At 42.7% G+C, this 18460-nt stretch overlaps 1 protein-coding gene across 1 annotated transcript in view; it reads right to left on the bottom strand.

The window, feature by feature from the left end:
* Dock2 (dedicator of cytokinesis 2) overlaps positions 1 to 18460 on the bottom strand; it is a 414603-nt gene that overhangs the window by 224419 nt on the left and 171724 nt on the right. The window contains exon 26 of the mRNA XM_028756478.1: positions 12025 to 12173. Within this exon, the coding sequence (XP_028612311.1) occupies positions 12025 to 12173 (149 nt within the window). The remainder of the gene's footprint in view (positions 1 to 12024; positions 12174 to 18460) is intronic.

The raw sequence follows: 18460 nt of genomic DNA on the forward strand, positions 1-18460 counted from the left end.
GTGTGTGTGTGTGTGTGTGTGTGTGTGTGTGTGTGTGTGTGTGTGTAGCATACCAGGCTGCTTAGGGAAAACCTTGGGAACTAAATCTTATTTCCAATATGAGCTCCTGGATCAGTTGGGTTTTTTTTAAATCTCTAAGACAAAAGTTTCATAATACATCCCTGAGAAAATGTCCATTCTAGAACTCTTGAACTGTTTGCTAGAAGATTCCCTGGTGCAGTCCCTGGCTACTATCCCCAGATGGTATGTGACATATGGGGCCTGAGGCCTTGTAGACAGAGGGATGGCTCAAAAACATCCCCACTAACACACACACACACACACACACACACACACACACGTCCCTTAAGGATTCACATTCATATCTATGGAGGAATTAGCATCATGGTTCCCACAGTAACTAGTAGGATCAGGCATGACCAATATTTATTCTGCTGCTGATGGGGAGTGTAACCCAGGTGTTATGCAAAATATCCTTTTTAGGAAGCCAGTGACCGACCAGTGAAGGCTTCTTGTAAATGACAGCTCTTTCCAACCAGGGCCTTTATGCAAGAAATCCTTCGGGTGATCTCTTCCAGAGAACCAGCATTGCCTTGCAGGGGATGCAAGGGGCGGTTCTCAGGCTCCACTTTGGCATTGTGGAGAGAGATTCTCTTGTCTCTTTTACAAGAGTGAGAGAAAAAGGTGAGTGAGGCATCTGCCTGCTAAAAGAAATTGAAGTGTGCCTAAAAGAACTGTACAGCTTAGGAAAACAAAAATCTAATGTACTATTATCTTAAAATTTAAAAACAAGAAAAATTGCACAAAGAATAAATCCATTAATACTGATGTTTTAACTGTTGCATCTATACTTAAACTTTCTTCTTTTAAAAGTATCTTGCATATGTGTGTTTGAAATAGGGTCTCTCTATAAGCCCAGGCTGACTTGAAACTTGGGATTCTCCTGCCTCAGTTTCCCAAGTGCTGATGTTATTATAGGAGTGTGCCTACACACTACACTATCTTCCTGGTTACTGGATTTCTGGCACCTAAGTGAACTTGGTTCTCATCCGCAGACACATGCCTTACTCCTGTAGCCCTGTCCTTGATCTTAGAGAAACAAGGGAAAGGGACCAAGGAAAGCAATAAGAGGGGTAGAGAGCCCACCTTGGCTGTAGGCAAAGAAATCTTTTAAACTTTGGTCATGGAAGATTTAAAAAAAGGGGGCTGAGCACTTTCAGAAGCATTGTGAGATGGTGCTGATGGGACAGAACACACTGGGTTATTAACTTTATTGGGGAGCTCTAGTCGAGCATCCCCAAAAGCTGTCTTCTTATTTTCCAAGTGGATCTCCTAAGAACAAATGACCCAACGGCCATCTGGAAAAAGAAGCCAACGTCCCAATTTTCTGAGCCTGTCAGGCAAAGAGCAGGTAAGATTAAACCTGAGCATGCTTGCTTAGGAGCTGCAGTAATGACAGGGCAGTCAGATGGCACATATGACATGCTGAAACATGTCAAGTTGGAAACAGGCCATTTTCATATGTTCCTCAAGTCACTAGTCCCAGCTCAGTCTTGGATAAGTGTTTTCTAATCAATTACCTAGCCATTCACCAATGGGAGAGTCCATTGGCTTCCTCATGAGCTCAGCAGCTGATGACAATTTTGCTAGTGCAGTCCTCTGGTAAGTGAGGTTAGTCCTTGGTTAGTAGAGTCTGTTCTTTGGAACTTATAAACAGAGAAACATTTAACTAACCTCACTGGGACAGGTAATCTGGAGAAACTCTCTACTCTCTGGGCTCCCTGTTTGTAATGAGTCCTCACTTAAATACTTTTACATTTAAAATGTTTCCATCTTGAAATAATTTTATATTCATTGAAAAGTTACAAAACTAATAGAGTTTCTCTGTCACCTTGGCCCAGAGACCTAGTATCTAACTGTAATTTTTCCTGATTATTGCTCTAATGTTGATTTTGTGGTCCGAGAGCCCATCCAAGGGCCCATGGCTACTGTTTCCTAAGTCTCTCTGCTCTGTCAGTGCTTCCATCTTCACAGAACTTAACTTCTGAAGGTACTCATCTGCTACTTTGTCTTCCTCAGCCTGGTCTCCTTTATTAGCTCACTGTTAGATGAAGGTTGTTGTCTGAGCAAGATTCCCATAGAAGTGATATGTCCTTCTCATGGTATCCTAGAGAGGGTCCTGTGGTACTGAGCCTCCACATCAGTGGTTCTCAACTCTTCCTAATGCCACAACCCTTTCATACAGTTCCTCATGTTGTAGTGACCCCCAACCATAAAATTATTCCCTTGCTACTTCATAACTATAATTTTGCTACTGTTATAAATCATAATGTAAATATCTGATGTGCAAGATATCTGACATATCATCTGAAAATGGGTCATGACCCCCAGGTTGAGAACCATTGTTCTAGAAAGCAAAGTTCCCAGACAGAACTCAGAAGCTCAGAGCCCATTCTTACTATATGGACCCTAATACCATCATCCTTTTAAGTAAGGCAGTAAACACAAGAGCATCTCTGAGTCCCAGGAGTTGCTTCAGGATATTAATTAAATCAAAGGAGGGTGTTAGGGAACCCTGATTTATATGGGTCAGTCAGAAGCACAAATAAAACAAGTTTACTCTTGCAATTAGCTTCAGAAGTAGGGATAGATGAGGACTGGACCTTCAACCTGGAGGATATTATTCTACCTCCAGGTAGACATAGTCAGTGTTAGGGGACACGCAGTTGGTGTTGGTTGAATAAATTATTGCTTATGTAGTCTGTGAGGATCCATCCCTGCAACCTGGAATCTAAGGTGCCCTGTGTTACAATAATATTATAAGTAACACTGGAGCCAGAGTCTGTTTTCTTCTAATCAAGTGTGGCCCCTCCACCCTGAAATTAGTGTTTTTCTACTTTACTCATCAGGACCTTGTCAATGCATTATCAGAGAGGCTTCCTCTGGAAGCAGATGGGAGTATGTGCAGAGACACACAACTAGACATTATGTGGTGAAGTCTCCATTGGGTCCTTCCCCTCTAAGCTCAGGAGAATATGGCCCACTGAGTCAACTAAGCAGGACTCATGTAGGCTTGCCAAGACTGAAGCACCGAGCACAAGGCTTGGATAGGTCTGCACCAGCGGGTCTGCATGAGTCCTTTGCATATGCTATGGCTGTTAGCTTTGTGATATTTTAGGACTCCTAACAGTGGGAGCAGGCATGTCTTTGACTCTTCTGCCTGCTATTTTCCTCTTATTGGGTTGCCCTGGCCAGCCTCAATGTGAGAGGTTTTGCTTTGTCTTACTGTATCTTGTTTTGTCATGGTTTGGTTGTGTCTCTTAAGGGCCACACACCTTTCTGAAGAAAAATGGAAGGGGGAGAGGATCTTGGAGAGAAGGGAGCTGAGAACAGAGCTAGAAGGAATGGAGAAAGAGGAAACTGTGGTCAAGATGTGTTGTATGAGAGAAGAATCTATTTTCAATTTTTAAAAATGGTTACTTAAGGAAAACACTTTAAGATTCTTCAAACACTATGCTTCTCATAATTTGTTCATTTCTTTAGGAGTCAGCATAAGTTCTTCCCAATAACAATGGATATGCTAGTGCCAATTTAATAAAAAGGTCAACCCCTGTGGCCTAAGGTTGGATGCTCAGTTTGTCTTCAAATCAACGCATCCCTGAAAGGCAATCTCTTCCACCAAATCAATAAGGACCAATGCAGGCCAGCAAATTCAGACAGGGCCAGTGAATCTAGGCAGTACCCACAGGCTTTAAGTTGTTTGTTTGCTTGCTTGCTTGTTTGTTTGTGGTAGTCCTTCTGAATCCCTCTCGGTAGTATGCAAGTCGACTTTTGTGAACTGGTTCCCTGGGAAATGCATTTTTAAATGCTGGCCATGATATATAATGTTTAATCACTTTTGGGGGGGCTTAAAGTACTTTCTTCCTGATTTCCAGGCATAACAACCAAGCATTCTATTGAGTTTCTGTCAGTCAGACGCAATAGGTATAAATAATCTTAAGTGCATAGGTAAAAGTAAAACCTTACAAGCTAATTAGGGATGCGTTGAGTATCTACTGCTTTTGATTTTAATGTGGTCCATTTAATTATAGACATAAATAAATGTTTAATTACGGTTGTTACTTAGCAATTGTCTCACAAACTTCTTAAGAAATCAGCATATGACACCCAGATATAAGTGAATTCCAAGATCCCACAATTGGTACAATGGCTTTCACAAATCCAGTGGTTCTGGATTATTTCAAAAAAGCCCTCAAAAAAGCAGCATGACTCTTCCCTTTAGGATCTCCCTGAAGAAATGGACCCTGGTGCTGAACCCAGAAGCAACATCCACTGCTGCTTGGCAAGCTTCCTACTGATCAAAGAGGAACCAAAACACCAGCTACCACCAAGCCTGCCTGGAGCTAGCCTTCCAGGCTAATGAGGCTATAGTTTTCCCTGGGCTCAGTGCCTGTCTGTCATTCCCACAGCAGGCCACTTGGTCCTTGGCTGGCCTAAAAAGGATTGTATGTTTGTTTTCAAAGCAGCCTGTAATAGCATAAAGAACACAGGAAGTAAGGGGACTAAACTAAAGAAGAAGGAAAACATCCTAAAGTGCATGTTATAAGCCTGGGATGCGCTGGATTGTCCAATAGACATCCATTCCTGTAATCCTGATACTGCTGGGGTGTGTGTCTCCTTTTTAGTGAGAACTTTGATGATTCTCCAAGATTTGAGAGTTAGAAAGAAGCAAAGGTAGGATTTCTTTCCTACCCTGGTCATGGGTGGCATCATATATACATTCCTGCATGTGCTGAGAACATCCCAAATAGTAATAGAATAAGCCAGGAATGCAGCCTTGGCTCCAAAGTCTGATCGCTGACCTTTAGGGCAAGAATACCAGGGAGACAGCAAGGTTAGTGTGCAGCGGTGGGAGGCAAAGGGGGAAGATGTGAATTGGGGGTGAGATAGGAGAATTTTCCTCGTGTTGGCATCTTAGCTGGAATTCTCACTGCTTTCTAAGACTTAGCTTCCTCCTTAAGCAAAAGGAAGACCATGAACCCCCTTTCGGCATGTGATGGATACGGACTGACAAGAGCTGTATCATCCTTTCTGAAAAGCCATCTCGGCAGCTTGGGGAGGGCATGTTTCATACCACAGAAACAGAAGAGTGGCGCCCATGAGATGCACTGTGGGATGCCCTACAGCAAGCCCTGACTCCATGCCCTTTATTTGAATACTGGGAAAAGGAAGCAGGGCAGGTAGGTTAGAAGAAAGCCCTGATACTTAGGCAGGGTGGTATTGATGCCCGGGAATTAGGCAGTAATGACAAGAGGCAGAAGCAGCCTCCTTTGACCCTCTTCCAGGCAGGCTGCCCACAGCTCTGGGTTCTCTGAGAAATGGAAATAGGAAATGAAGATAAAATGCAAGAAATTATTGGGTGAAAGCAAGGAGGACCTGGCCAGAACTGGGCTCCTGCATGGAGCCAATAGAGCAGACCAAACAGTCAATACAAAGTGTTCTATAACAACAACAACAATAACAACAACAGACAACAGCAACTAAAGAGACCATTAAACAAAATCAGGAGAGTCAGAACAACCAACTGGAAAGAACTCAGTTGTAAAAGCTCTCATAAAAAAGCTCCCTCCACCCACTCCTCCATTTTAATCCTAATGGGAAGAGGAACCTGAAAAAATGTTAAAACAACCAATCAGCATTCAGAATCCTTTTGTTTCTAAGGCAGCTCAGGCTGCATGAACCAGCTGTTCAACTACATGCAGCGGGATTCCCTCTAACATTCAGAAAGGACACTGCCTGGTTCTCTAGTCACTAATAAAAACCAGTACACTTTTCTAAAGTCGACTGGTTCGTTTTTCTTTTTTTTTGATAACACAAAATTGTCTTGTGCAGACCAGTGGGGAGGTGGGATTAACTGTACCCCTTTGCAACTGATGTCCAAAGACAGTAAAGAAATAATACTTTAGTGAGAGAGAGAGTCCTCAGGAGATTCTCAGCCTGTCAATGAGGCGGAGTGCTGTGCACACAACACACCTTCCTTCCTAGAAGCCTCAGGGATGGCAGCAGTAGAGACAAATGTAGCTATCTCAGGGCACTTCAGTTCTGCAAGCAGACAGGCTAGTCCTCAGAGTATGACCACACGAGTACACAATACAGCAGATAAGTGGCTCCTAGGACCACAGCAGAGGAGGAGAGGAAGAGGAGAGGAGGAGAAGAGAAGGTTCCCCAAGGACAGTGACCTTCATGTGACTTCGGATCTAGCCTTAGGTAGGGTTTAGCTAGGCAAAGAACAGCAGCCACTTTCAAATAATGCCAAGGGGAGAACCAGAGCTGAGGAAGGCACATAGCACAGCTTTGGATGCTGCAGGCTGGAGCAGGATGGAGTGGGAGCAGGATGTGGCCACAGGTCAGTTCTGTGACTTAGAGGGTGAGACTTGTGCTCTGAGCAACAGTGTTCCAGGCCTGGATGGATGAGGAGAGATACAGAAGAAGTAACATGAAAGCGTTGGTACAGGAATTCCATCTCAGTTGACATACAAGAAAGAAAAAACATGCAGCATTGATGATAAGGAAGATTTTTAATTCTCTCTGGGGGGGGAAGGAGTACAGACAAAATTGGGAAAACTCTGAACATCTCTAAAGCTAACAGAAATTTGGGATCTTCCGTACAGAGAAGGAAAGGGGAACTTCAAGAATGTTCTACGCAAGAGAAGCCACAATTGCAGGATTCTCTCCTCCCAGTGTTGAAGCAGGGGAGGACCAAAGGCTAGAGCTGTGTGGAATTGCATAGCACCTCCCCATCTCACACCCAGGCAAAGTCAACCGACTATAAAAACCCAAACCCAAACCCCACCTTTAGAATAGATCCATTTAGACATGGCTTCAGTCTCCATCCTAGGCAGGTCTCGAACTAGCAGGTGATCCTCCTGCCTCTATCTGCCCAATGCTTGGATTAAAGGTGCAGGTCACGGCACCTTTCTTTCTTTCTTTTTTTTTTCTTTTTTTAAACAGTGATTCTGGGCACCCCAAGTGCCATGATTCCTCATCCAAGGAATGAGCAACCCTTTCCCCTATGTAGAATGCAAGCTCACCTTACCGCTGTGACTGCTACATGAGGCATGAAATGGTCACCCTCTGTTCTCTTCATGAAATAGAATGTAAAAATGAATGCCCTGGTTTAAGAGGGGGAGGAAAAAAATAACAACCCCATATAGTTCAGGTGCAAAATTAAATTGTCTGAATTCCTCAGATAGCTATGAGGTACAGAGTGAGATCTCTGGGAAACCATCTTTGAGGGTCACTGCAGCTGACAGCCAAACCTGTTCAGTGACAAAGAAAAAGGAGTTGACAGAAATAGAAGCCAGGCTGCTCATTCCTCACCTGAGCTGGCACCTTTCATAGGCTAGGTGCAAGCACGGCAGCTGAGTGAGGAAATTTAGCACTATCATTTAAATAACAATTAAAAAAACCCTCATAACCAGGCTAAGACAGTTCTCCAAGTCATAAGCCACCCAGGCTTACAGAGAACCCAGTAGGCTTCCCGGGCAGGGCTGTAATTACTTCAACAGTGACAACTGAGGATAAGAATCCTTTCCCATCCTCCAAACACAGGCCCCAACCCGAAAGGGAAGCTTGGTATCCCACAGGACATTCTAACCACTGCAATGCCGTACATAGCTCTTCCCAGAATTAGCTCCAGTCAGTGGCCATTGTCTAAGCCTGGGCTGGGACAAAGACTTGCTGTATAGCCTCAACTAAGAATCACTAGTTACTGGCCCTATTATCAGGATGGTGGGTCTGAATAAGCAGAAGAAAAAAATCGAGGATGTTTGGTCTAGGTAGCCTTTCTAAACATGTTTCCTCTCAAAGTCTAAGTGTGTTTGCACCTGTGCAAATCGAGCATGGGTACTCCTTGGTCTGGGTTCCTTCCCCCTCTTTCTTCTAAACTGATTTTGAAGGTGAACATACAGAGTAATGGCTCTCACCTTCAAACATATGTGTTATTATACATTGTTCCATTCACTCCATTCCCCCACTGCGCTCAGTGTGACCCTCTCACCCCCAGCTCCCACCCAGTTAATCATGCCTTCTGCTTTCCCACTGTGTGTGTGTGTGTGTGTGTGTGTGTGTGTGTGTGTGTGTTCCCATTACCTAATTTTCCATCTCCTTGACAATCTTTTCCTTCCTCATCATGGCCCCCTTTTTAGGTTTGTAACCTACAAGCACATATATAAGCACAAATATAAAGTGATACATATGTATATATGATTTTAAATTTAGGTTCAACGTGTGAGAAGGCATGCAGTACTCCTATTGCTGAGTCTGGCTTATTTCGCTTGACATAATGATCTCCAGTTGCATCCATTTTCCTCCAAATGTCACGATTTCATTTTTTTTTAAATGAGTGCATAAAATCCTGTTGTTCTTACATCTGGATTTTCAAAGTCAGGTCTCTGCACACGCCATGTCACTGCTACCCTGACAAAATGAATCCTGGAGTAGAATGAGTGGGTTGGAAGTGTTTGTTATCCTGTGGATTATTAAAGGCAGACTGGACAGGGCTCTTGAATGAAGAAGGTAACAAAGTGGGAAGGAGCTGAGCTCCTCCTCCTAACTGGTGAGTCATGTAGCAGATATCCTGCATATTAGATATTTACATTACCATTCACAACGGTAGCAAAACTACAGTTATGAAGTAGCAATGAAAGTAATGTTATGGTTGGGGGTCACCACAGCATGAGGAACTGTATGAAAGGGTCAAAGCATTAGAAAGATTGAGAAGCACTGCTCCAGTTCAAGGAAATACAGAAGGAAATTAAAATGGGTCACATTCCAGCATGGCCTACAACCCAGCCGCATAGAAGTCACCTGTGCACTTGATGAGAGAAACCATCGGACATCAGACTCCATCCTCCAGACCTAATGATCAAACCCTGCTTCAGTGTTCCTCCAGATCCCTAGAGTACAGGCTTAAGAGAGAGAACTGCTGCACTGGAACCCTGGCCCACAGCTGCCCTTCAGTACCCAGCAACCTCTCAGTGCAGTGCCTCCTCCAGTCCCGTAGCACTGAAATCACAAGTCTTGGGCTGGGGCCTCAGCAATGCCACTTTTCAAAGTCTCCCCAGGTGAAGTGTGCCCCAAGATTGACAATTAACTAGAACAAGAGAGAGTCTGATTAGGTAGTTTGGGATTTCTGACTTGCAGTTTGGCTTATCACACTCATCATCCACAGAGTCATGGAAGACACTGTTGGCACGGACATGGTTTCACCTCCGGAAAATGGAGGTGTGGGGTGAAGCTCACCAGATCAGAATCTTGCACCTGGTGATGATGCCATTTGGTAAGTCATCCGGTAGACAGTGGCTCATCCTGAGAGAGGAGTGAGCCATGTCTGTAGTTGGATCTCCTTTCGTAAGCAATTTAGACTGGGAAGGTGACACCATACCTCCTACACACTTAGCCCGGAAGTTACTCAGGGCTCCTACTCCCTGTATGCTTTGAAGCCTCAAGTCTCCTCTCACAGATAGGAGACAGGGTCTGAGATATCACCAAGGTTACAAAAAGATGACAACATGTTGAGCAGAGCTGGAAGTGGCGTCACTCCCTTAAGGTGGACAGAGCTTCAGCAGCTGTAAAAAATGAACCGGGCACCACCTACCATGAGGTATAAGAGTAACAAGGGTGCTCATTACAACTGTGCTCCCCCAAATCAGGATTTCCCAAACGTCTTTGACATTTTTCATAATAAACTATAAAGGACCATTGCAAATTGCTATTCAGCAGACAGGAAACATTAAGATACTTCTGGAGAAATGGAGGCCCAAAGCCAGCTCTCATGTCTTTATATTGTAACACCAAACACCTGTCCACCTTAAAATAACAGTAAGTCAGGATTCAATGGCAAAGCCCCGTACGAACTGAACAGCTGGCAAGCAGATGTGCCTAGAAATACTGTCATCCCAGTCCCATCACTGGAGAACTGTTGAGTGTTCAAACTCTCAGCTTCTGTATTCTCTCTCCATGACACAAGCGTATGGACAGGAAGGAAATGGCAGTGCCCTTGTGTCTTCATGGCCATGACCACAGGGACCACACAGACTGATGAACCTCAGCTGGAATGACTTCATCTGCCCTTATTTAATGAGGGATTATGAGTCTCAATATTTTTCATAAAGTGGAAATAATGAACCTTACTATTAGGGGCAAAGTAATAAGAATGCATGAGTTGCATTTTGCACAATGCCTAGAAAACAGCAATTAGCTGGAATCATAATTATTTATAACTAACCTTTGATCAGTAGCTGGTTTCACTCCTTTGTGAATGTTTCCTTTATAGTTCCCTCTCTCTCATACCCCTAGTGTCCCCCCACACTTAGTCACTCCTTGAAAGCTCTAGTACTTATAGCGTGCATCTAGAGTTTAGTCATGATATTACATTTTTTTCAGATTTTAAAGTTATGTTTATCCTATATATGCGATGAAATATCCTGTGTTTGAGACCCATGTCTAAACATGAAATTCATTTACTTTTCATACACATACACAGACAAACACACACACACATATATATGCAATTTCAGAGAGTTTTGTTAACCAGTAGTACTAACGTTTTAACCAAAAAGTTATAACATAAGGATCATCTACTGATTATATAATTAATAAACAATTAGTAATAAGAATTTGTGTATGGAACAAGATTTCAAGGACTGGAATTTTCTACCTGTGTCCTCAACTCACAGTGGTTTGAAGTGTTGATTCTGAGGACATTTCAGAGTTGGGATTTCAGATTACAGCCTGCATTTTCCAGTTCTGTGACCACACCCTTGAGGAACCATTTCATACTTTGAATCCCCAATGCCTAGCACACACTTTTTATGCCTAGCTATATGTATTTCTGTGTGAGTGAATGAATATATATGAATGAATGAATGAATGAATGAATGAATGAACCCTCTGTTTTTACCTAATAAGTAGAAGACTAATGATTAGAAGGAAGAAATAACAGAAATTGAATATCGGGAACTTGATAATCATAGATAACACTGAGATATTAGCAGTACAGAAATATCACCTCGTGAAGGTTTAAAGCTACTGCCTACCACAGAGAGTTCCTTTAGAAAGCTGTTCTCTGAGGGACTTTGCAGGAACAGAAAGTGTTCCTGCAAGAAGGAATGTTTATACAAATACTCAATAAAGACTTCTTGATTGTTTGAGTCTAAGACTTCTGAGTCCAGTTCCACTGAAGGGCAAATATATATTGAGAACTCTCCATAAAACCTTGGCCAAGCCAAACCAATGACTGACCCTTTCCTTCCTCTTGAGGTTCTCAGCAGGTCTGGATTGTGGCTCAGCACTGCTTCTCAGCCTGCATGGCTCGTTCTGGAGTCTGTCCTTCAGAAGCCCTCCAGCACTCCACTGACACATTTCTTTTAGGTTCCATGTCTGTCTCTAAATGACTAAACAATGACAACCAAACGTGCTTTGGCTTCACAGCTTCAGCCTTGTCCCTATGAGAATCACACTCCACACCCTTTCTCCAGAGAATGAGCCTGAGAAACTGGCTGAGGCAGAAAGCGTCTTGCCCATTTCTATCACTATAAGACGTCTCCAGAGACACCAAACCCAAACCCTTCAGCATGAAAGTCACCAAGCATATGGTCACTTGAACATATGGGCAGAAGAAGCTCCCCTTGGTAGCCGTGCAAACCAGGGGTGCAAAATAGAAATTCCATGTACAAATCACCTAAAAAGGCTGTGATGATATTCATGCCTGCAGATAGGGGTAACCTGTCCATGAGGACACAGGATGACACAGAGTCACATTCTGCACTCCTAACAGCTGTCTATCTCAGATCGTCCATTCACAGCCATGGGGGATATGTCCCTGGAATAGTCAGCCTGCTGAGCAGGTGTTGGTTTCTCTCTTTACATTTCAGATGCTCTTCATCAGTATCAGTATTTTACAGTTTAATCATCCGAGCCCACATCGGAGTCCAGAGCAGCAACCTCATCCAGAGGACTCACCGCATCCTGAGAGCTGAGGACCTCCAAGATGCTGTTGAGCAGTTCCACGCAGTACTTCTTCTCCAAGACCTGGTACTGCCCATCGTCCCTCTGCTCCAGCAGCTCCTTCAGCTCTTTGGTAATGACAGGAAGCAGAATGTCCCTGCATTCTGGAACCAAAACAGTGCCAGGCATGTATAGTTACTGTCTAGTTTCCTTTGTTACAGACACACACACACACACACATGCACGCACGCACGCGCACACACACACTGCATATATATATATGTATATATATACATATATATATGTTATATTCATGTATGTATATATATATATGCATGTGTATTACATACATTTATGAACATATAAAAAACATCTATCATTTCTCATGGAAACATTCACATTCATATTATAATACATTGTAGATAAATATAGTGTGCTATATCTAATTGTAATATGTCTACCCTGTGATACTTATATTGTTACATAACTTAACAATTTATACGATTTTCATTAGGTTGATAATTGACAAATATATTTTCCTTGTAAAACAACTAAGTATTAAAGGTTAGGTTAAGATTTCTTTAGAGTATAATTCACAATTCTGGTTTTTCCCTTGAACCTCATTCCGAAGAACCATCTAGCTATTTTATTTCATATGTTTAAATATGTAAATGCATATATATGTATATGTATATGTGTGTGTATATATATATATATATGTCCAAATATTGCAGTATAGGTTCTCCTAGTCTCATTTTTATTTGGGGTTCGCATTGATTCATGTTGTATTGTGGTTATGAACTGTCATGACTTCTGTGTACGACTTTCCATACATAAACAGAATAGATCCTACAGTGACACTGCCTATACCTGCTTTCCAAAGGGTGGCTTAGTTACATGTATGGCTCAGTTCCTTGCTATTGTTTATTTACCAGTATTCCTTGGAGCAAATTTTATATCATTACACATAACAGCTAACTGAATTATTTAACTACTATAACATCTCAAATTATTGACATATTTCCTTATTTGGTCATAATCCTATTGTTGGACATTATTCAAATTACAAAAACATTGAACGGACTTCCTCTTGCTCCTGTGCACATGGCTTTCATACTGCAATAAATTAGAATCCTTCTTGGCAGGGCTGTCTCAGGACATTTCTGGAGTGTTCTAAAGTCTTACACAATTTTGTCTCTACATTTCCCTTAAAAAACAAAACCTTTAAGTAAGTAAAAAAAAAAAAATCCAAAACTGTTTCAAACCATCCACAGCCAGATGCCACTTGAGCTGAGACATGAATCATATATACCAGAATGCCAGTTAAATTCAATTCAGCAGCTAGATGTTGAACGTTTCTTTTATCTTTTGAGACACCAGGTTTCTGAAGATGAGCTGTGGTTCTTTCGAATTACCTACTTAAAATCTGACCAGAGTAATGAACAATAAGAAAGGGCAGAAACTAAATCAAAGAAGCCAAGCACAACTCTTGTTTTCAATCCCAACATCTGTACTCACATCTCTGGCCAGCATCTGGACTGACTCTGGAAAGTCCATCATGGGCTCTAACCTGGAGAGGCTATCGGAAGGTGCCTGCACTCCTTAGGATAATGGCTGAGCACTGGGTCACAAATAGGGCTGTGTCCTGACATTGGAATCTCAAGGGCCCATTTATAATGGTGACAGATGACATTAGTAACTACCAACACGTGTTGAGTGATACAGTATGCTGGGTTCAAATGCACTGTTGGAAGCATTTGACAAGAGTTTACTCAGTTATTCTTCTTGGCCACTGGGGGAGGTGATATTATTTTGCTGATGGTATGTGTGTACGTGTAGGAACCGAAGGGTCCAGAGCAGTCACAGCCTGTACTTCTGAACCATTGTATAGAGATTCCAGACATCATGGAGTTCAGCTGTCAACTGTGTGGAGGATGCCACCTGCCCTTGTCCCTATTCCCTCTCTCAGGATTACCCTGGCTCTGCCCTCTCTGATGACTAGTTCTGCAACTTTCGCAGATTCTATGAATGACTATGTCTTCCCAATACATTCATTTAGATGTAACTTCCCAAAGTAGTTTTCTGTTGCCTGCAAATTTAGAAAAGGAACATCTTACATATTTGTTTAGAAGTTTGCTTCAAAACACTTTTTTAAAAGGGATAGTAACTTTGAAACTTTAGATTTGACAAAGGAAAGAGCAAGTGTTAGGGTACAGGGTGACAGGAAAACTTCCTTAGAACATGGGTAGTTCCAACCTCAGGATACTTCATGGCCCAGGTATAAATCACTATTGTTCCTATCTTTAAACCCTCGGATGATAAGCACCGTCTTTCTCTTCAAAAGTTACGTTTGTAAGTAAAATAACAAAGGAGATCTACAGTAACACTAAATGTCTTCCTCCTCTATGGCTGACTGAATAAGAGAGTCACCAAATGCCCCCTGAGGAGATTCATTGTCACTGCAATGTATAGAATGGCTGAAGCAACCGAAGACCTAGAAGAGCCCAAGAGCACAGAGCTGCCACAGTGAGTCAGCTAGGACAATAGAGACTGAAGTGTTCACTGGTCTCCCGTTGTTACACCAGACTCCTACTCCTGACATAAAACATTCGTATTCTGTTGAGGCTAAAGGTCTCCAAAGACCTTGAAGGAAAGAAAAGACAGATTAAGAGTAGACGGTTGTCTTGAGTTTAAAATATGACTACGGCTGGGGATGTAGTGCTTAGCATACGTAAAGGTGCTTGGCTCAGTCCCCAGATCAAGGCAAGAAAAGGTTAGGAAACCCATGTGTTAAGCACTTTTGTGACTTAAAACTTGAAATCGTTTGTAAAATGAGATCAATAGGACCTGCAGGAAGATGTCAAGTCAGATAAAGGATTGACCCATTTGTGCATTTTAACTAACTCATTCACACGTTCCTTTCGTCGGTCAGTCACTTGGCTACATGGATTGGGGTTCTCTATGTGCTGACACTGTTCTAAAGTGAAAATGAATGACCAGAGTCAACCACCTCTCAGCACCCAAGCCAAGGGAGATAAGACTTGTGCAGATGACAAAGCAATGAAGAAACCAACAGTGAGGGTTGTACCTCCCTACAGTGGTGTGTGAGGTGAAGCCACAGCATGGGGGGGGGAGGGGTGCCTTAAAATTACATTCTAAAGTATCTCTATCAGGCCCTATTGCAGAGATTTGGATCCAAGGGATGAGCCTGGTGAGAGATTTTAAATAACGATCTCCATGAGAAGCAGCTGTTCTTCAACTCCTACTTAAAACCGAGCTAAAATAGTAATATTCTCTTAGAAAGTCTAGTGATGAGCTCCCCACTACGAGAGATGGTCAAACACTGGGTAGCTGTTTACACAATGGGATAATGAGGTGAAGGGTCAGGCAACAGGTTGAATTAAATCATTGTTAAAGCCTCATTCAAAATTCTACAACCACATAAAATATAGGCTCACAGAAGTGGCAGAAGGAAGGGTGGACAAGTGGATATGTTTGTACTAGAGTAGATCAGAGTCCAGACATAAAGCACTCCATCAATCTGAAAGGTGTGGGCTCTACATATTAGCAAGACCAGCATCCCTGGATGATGGAGGCTGCTGCTATTGAGACTCAGCAAGATTCTCACTGAGGAAGCCATCAATCCTGGGCCCTGTTTTCTGCAGGAAGGACCTGCCTTCTCTTTAACCATGATTTCTCAGAAATGTCTAGCTCCCCTATTTGGTGGATGAAATAATTTTTTCTGGTTTGTAATTGGAGCTGTGAAATTACATTAGCTAGTAAAAGCTTCAGGAGGCAGCATTTCTAAATCATTGCTTGATTGTCAAGCTAACAGACACAAATGGTTTAAAAAGATAGATCTTCCAAAGCCTTAAATGAATCTTCGTAGACAGAGATAATGGGTCTCACGGACCCTCATCCCTATGTGAGATTTTTGCCTCAGGTACCCACGCTGACAAAGGTTGGGCAATCTGCCATCAGGTGTCAAGTCCAAATTGTAATTCAGACCATTGCTGAGTTCTCTGCATAGTTACTCAGTTCTCTGTGTTTTAATCCAAAGGTTCTTTTGTCCAAGTGACTGCAGTGGAAAATGCAGCATTCTTGGGCTCAGCTTTTATTTTTTCCACTAGAAAGTTGGGTTGTGATAGGTGGTGCTGTGCACCTGATCTCACAGCCCTTTTTGAAGAGTGATGTGCCTTTTCAGTAAAGTTATCACCCAAGGATACTTCAAATGAGATTATCTTTTCCTTTATTAGTCCCTCATATCAGCCAGTAAAAGAAAGAGAGAGACTCTGGCCTTTTGGAAAAGGCACCTTGAAGAGCACTGAGCCAACATTACACCTGTGACCACAGCCACAGCCTGAGCTCCGGAGGAAAGAGTCACTATGAACCACATCTGTGCGTGACATCTTCCCATACATCTGTTCTCTTCTGCTTTCTCTCAGAGTGAAGACAACCCATCACAGTCAACCAAGGAAATTGGAATACCACCTTAGATTCTATGCTTTCAAAATATCAGCATCCAACGTGCCATGAATCAACTTCTATGATCTGAGTTACAATCCCCCTTCTCTCTATAGACAGACTTTGCAGTCTGGAAATCTTCCAGTGAATTCCTATTGTTCCCAGGTTGTGTTTTATAGCACCCTTTGCCACAGCTACAGATCCTTTGTGAGACCTATCTTTACCTCCAGATCCATGGCTTGCTGCTCCTCGTCCTCCCTCTCCATCTCACTCAGGACTGTCACTCTGCTTCTGGATCTTTCCACACATGGTGCCTGCTTTGCCAGAAATCCCCTTCACCTGACAGATTCTTTCCTTCTTGATCTGAACTTAGAGGCCAAATCCTCTAGGCAACTTTCCTGGTGTTCCAGTTCTGACTGGGATGACTGTCTCCAGTGTCCTTGTTGCACCAGAATGTCTTTATGTCTTATCACGAATCACACTAAGTCATCATTATCGCTGGAATTGGATAGCCATTGAGATTCTTATCACCCCAGATATGAAGCTGAGCCCCAAAGGAGGACAACAGATGATAATCATCATTCATTCTAAACTTCCCCCCACTAGTTGGGTTACAGCATCACTCTTCCAGATTTTTTTGAGAGGTAGCAGATCTATACCAGTGCAATGTCAATGTCTGTGCACTCATCCCAGGACAGAGTGGGTGTCATCAGGAGCCTTTAGAGATAGTGCAATGCACACAATAAGAAATGTGATCCTTCTCTCTGAAACTAGTTCGAGGAATTGAAAGACCAAACAAATCTCTCATAAAATAATAAGGCTAGAACCTCATGTCTCTGATGGAGAAACGTTTGCCAGTCTCTGATCTCAAGTATCATTTTGGTCCATCATATGGGGAGTTTGTGGAACACTCTAGAAGATGATGAACTCAAAGAAGGGATTTAGACACAGCACAGGGTTGTGTGTTGTCCAGTTGCATCTTTACAGGGTTGCCTTTCTCTGTAAGCCTGACTGTGGCATCTGGACCTGTAATTTCATTCCAAGCCAGCCTTTCACTTTGTCACCAGTGCTAGTAATCGCCTCTTCAATCCTGGTCAATATTTCACAGACCTTAAGGTGAAACTCATTGGGCTTTGGTCATGTTTCTATTGACTGGGAGGCAAATTCAGCTCTTGGGCCACTGGAGACCTTATGCAGTCAAGGTTCTCTGTTTCTCCCTGATGTGTCTTGGCACACTGGGAAAGCTCTTGATTAAAACAGTAGCTCTATTGGCCAGGGCTGAACACAGCAAGTGTGGCTCAGCTTCTTTTAGCTGCCTTTTTCCCTTGGGCTCAAGGACCATCTGCAGATGTAAAGGCCACTTGGCTGGATCAGCTAGACTAGAAGGAGTCACTCCACAGACTCGGCACTACTCTGACAGTCAGCAATTTGCTCTCCCAACCGCCCTCCCTCCTCCAGCCAGTGTGTCACGAAGCAAACACATTCCACCCACTGAGGGAAATCAATAACCACCCACAAACTTTATATTCCAGATCAGGTACAAGCCTTGTGCAATCTACTAACATCTCCCCCAACTCATTTTTTGTGGCAACTCGTGGATCACTCACTCCCTGAAAACATAACCTAATTACACCGTCCAGATCATCACGTCTCCCTTCCAGGCCTCACCATGATGTACATCTCCTTGCTATGAACTTATAGGCCAAAATATGCCTCCCGAGTCAGACAGCACAGGCTATTTAGAAATCATAGAACTCAGCAATGACTAAAACGGCTTCAAGAATCTCAGCAGAATCAGTCCTAATGATACAGTGGTAGATCCTCCAGAAGAGACGTGATTCTCCAGCTTTATTTTGGATGCCCACTGAATTTCCTAAACAAGTTCTCACTTTGATACATATATTTAACATTTGAACATCTATCACATATATTTTATAGTTAACATAAAATGGGATTTTTTTTTTTAATAAGCGAAAGCCCTATAGTG

Source organism: Grammomys surdaster, unplaced genomic scaffold (assembly GCF_004785775.1).
Source record: "Grammomys surdaster isolate TR1022 unplaced genomic scaffold, NIH_TR_1.0 126121, whole genome shotgun sequence".
Lineage (NCBI taxonomy): Eukaryota > Metazoa > Chordata > Mammalia > Rodentia > Muridae > Grammomys > Grammomys surdaster.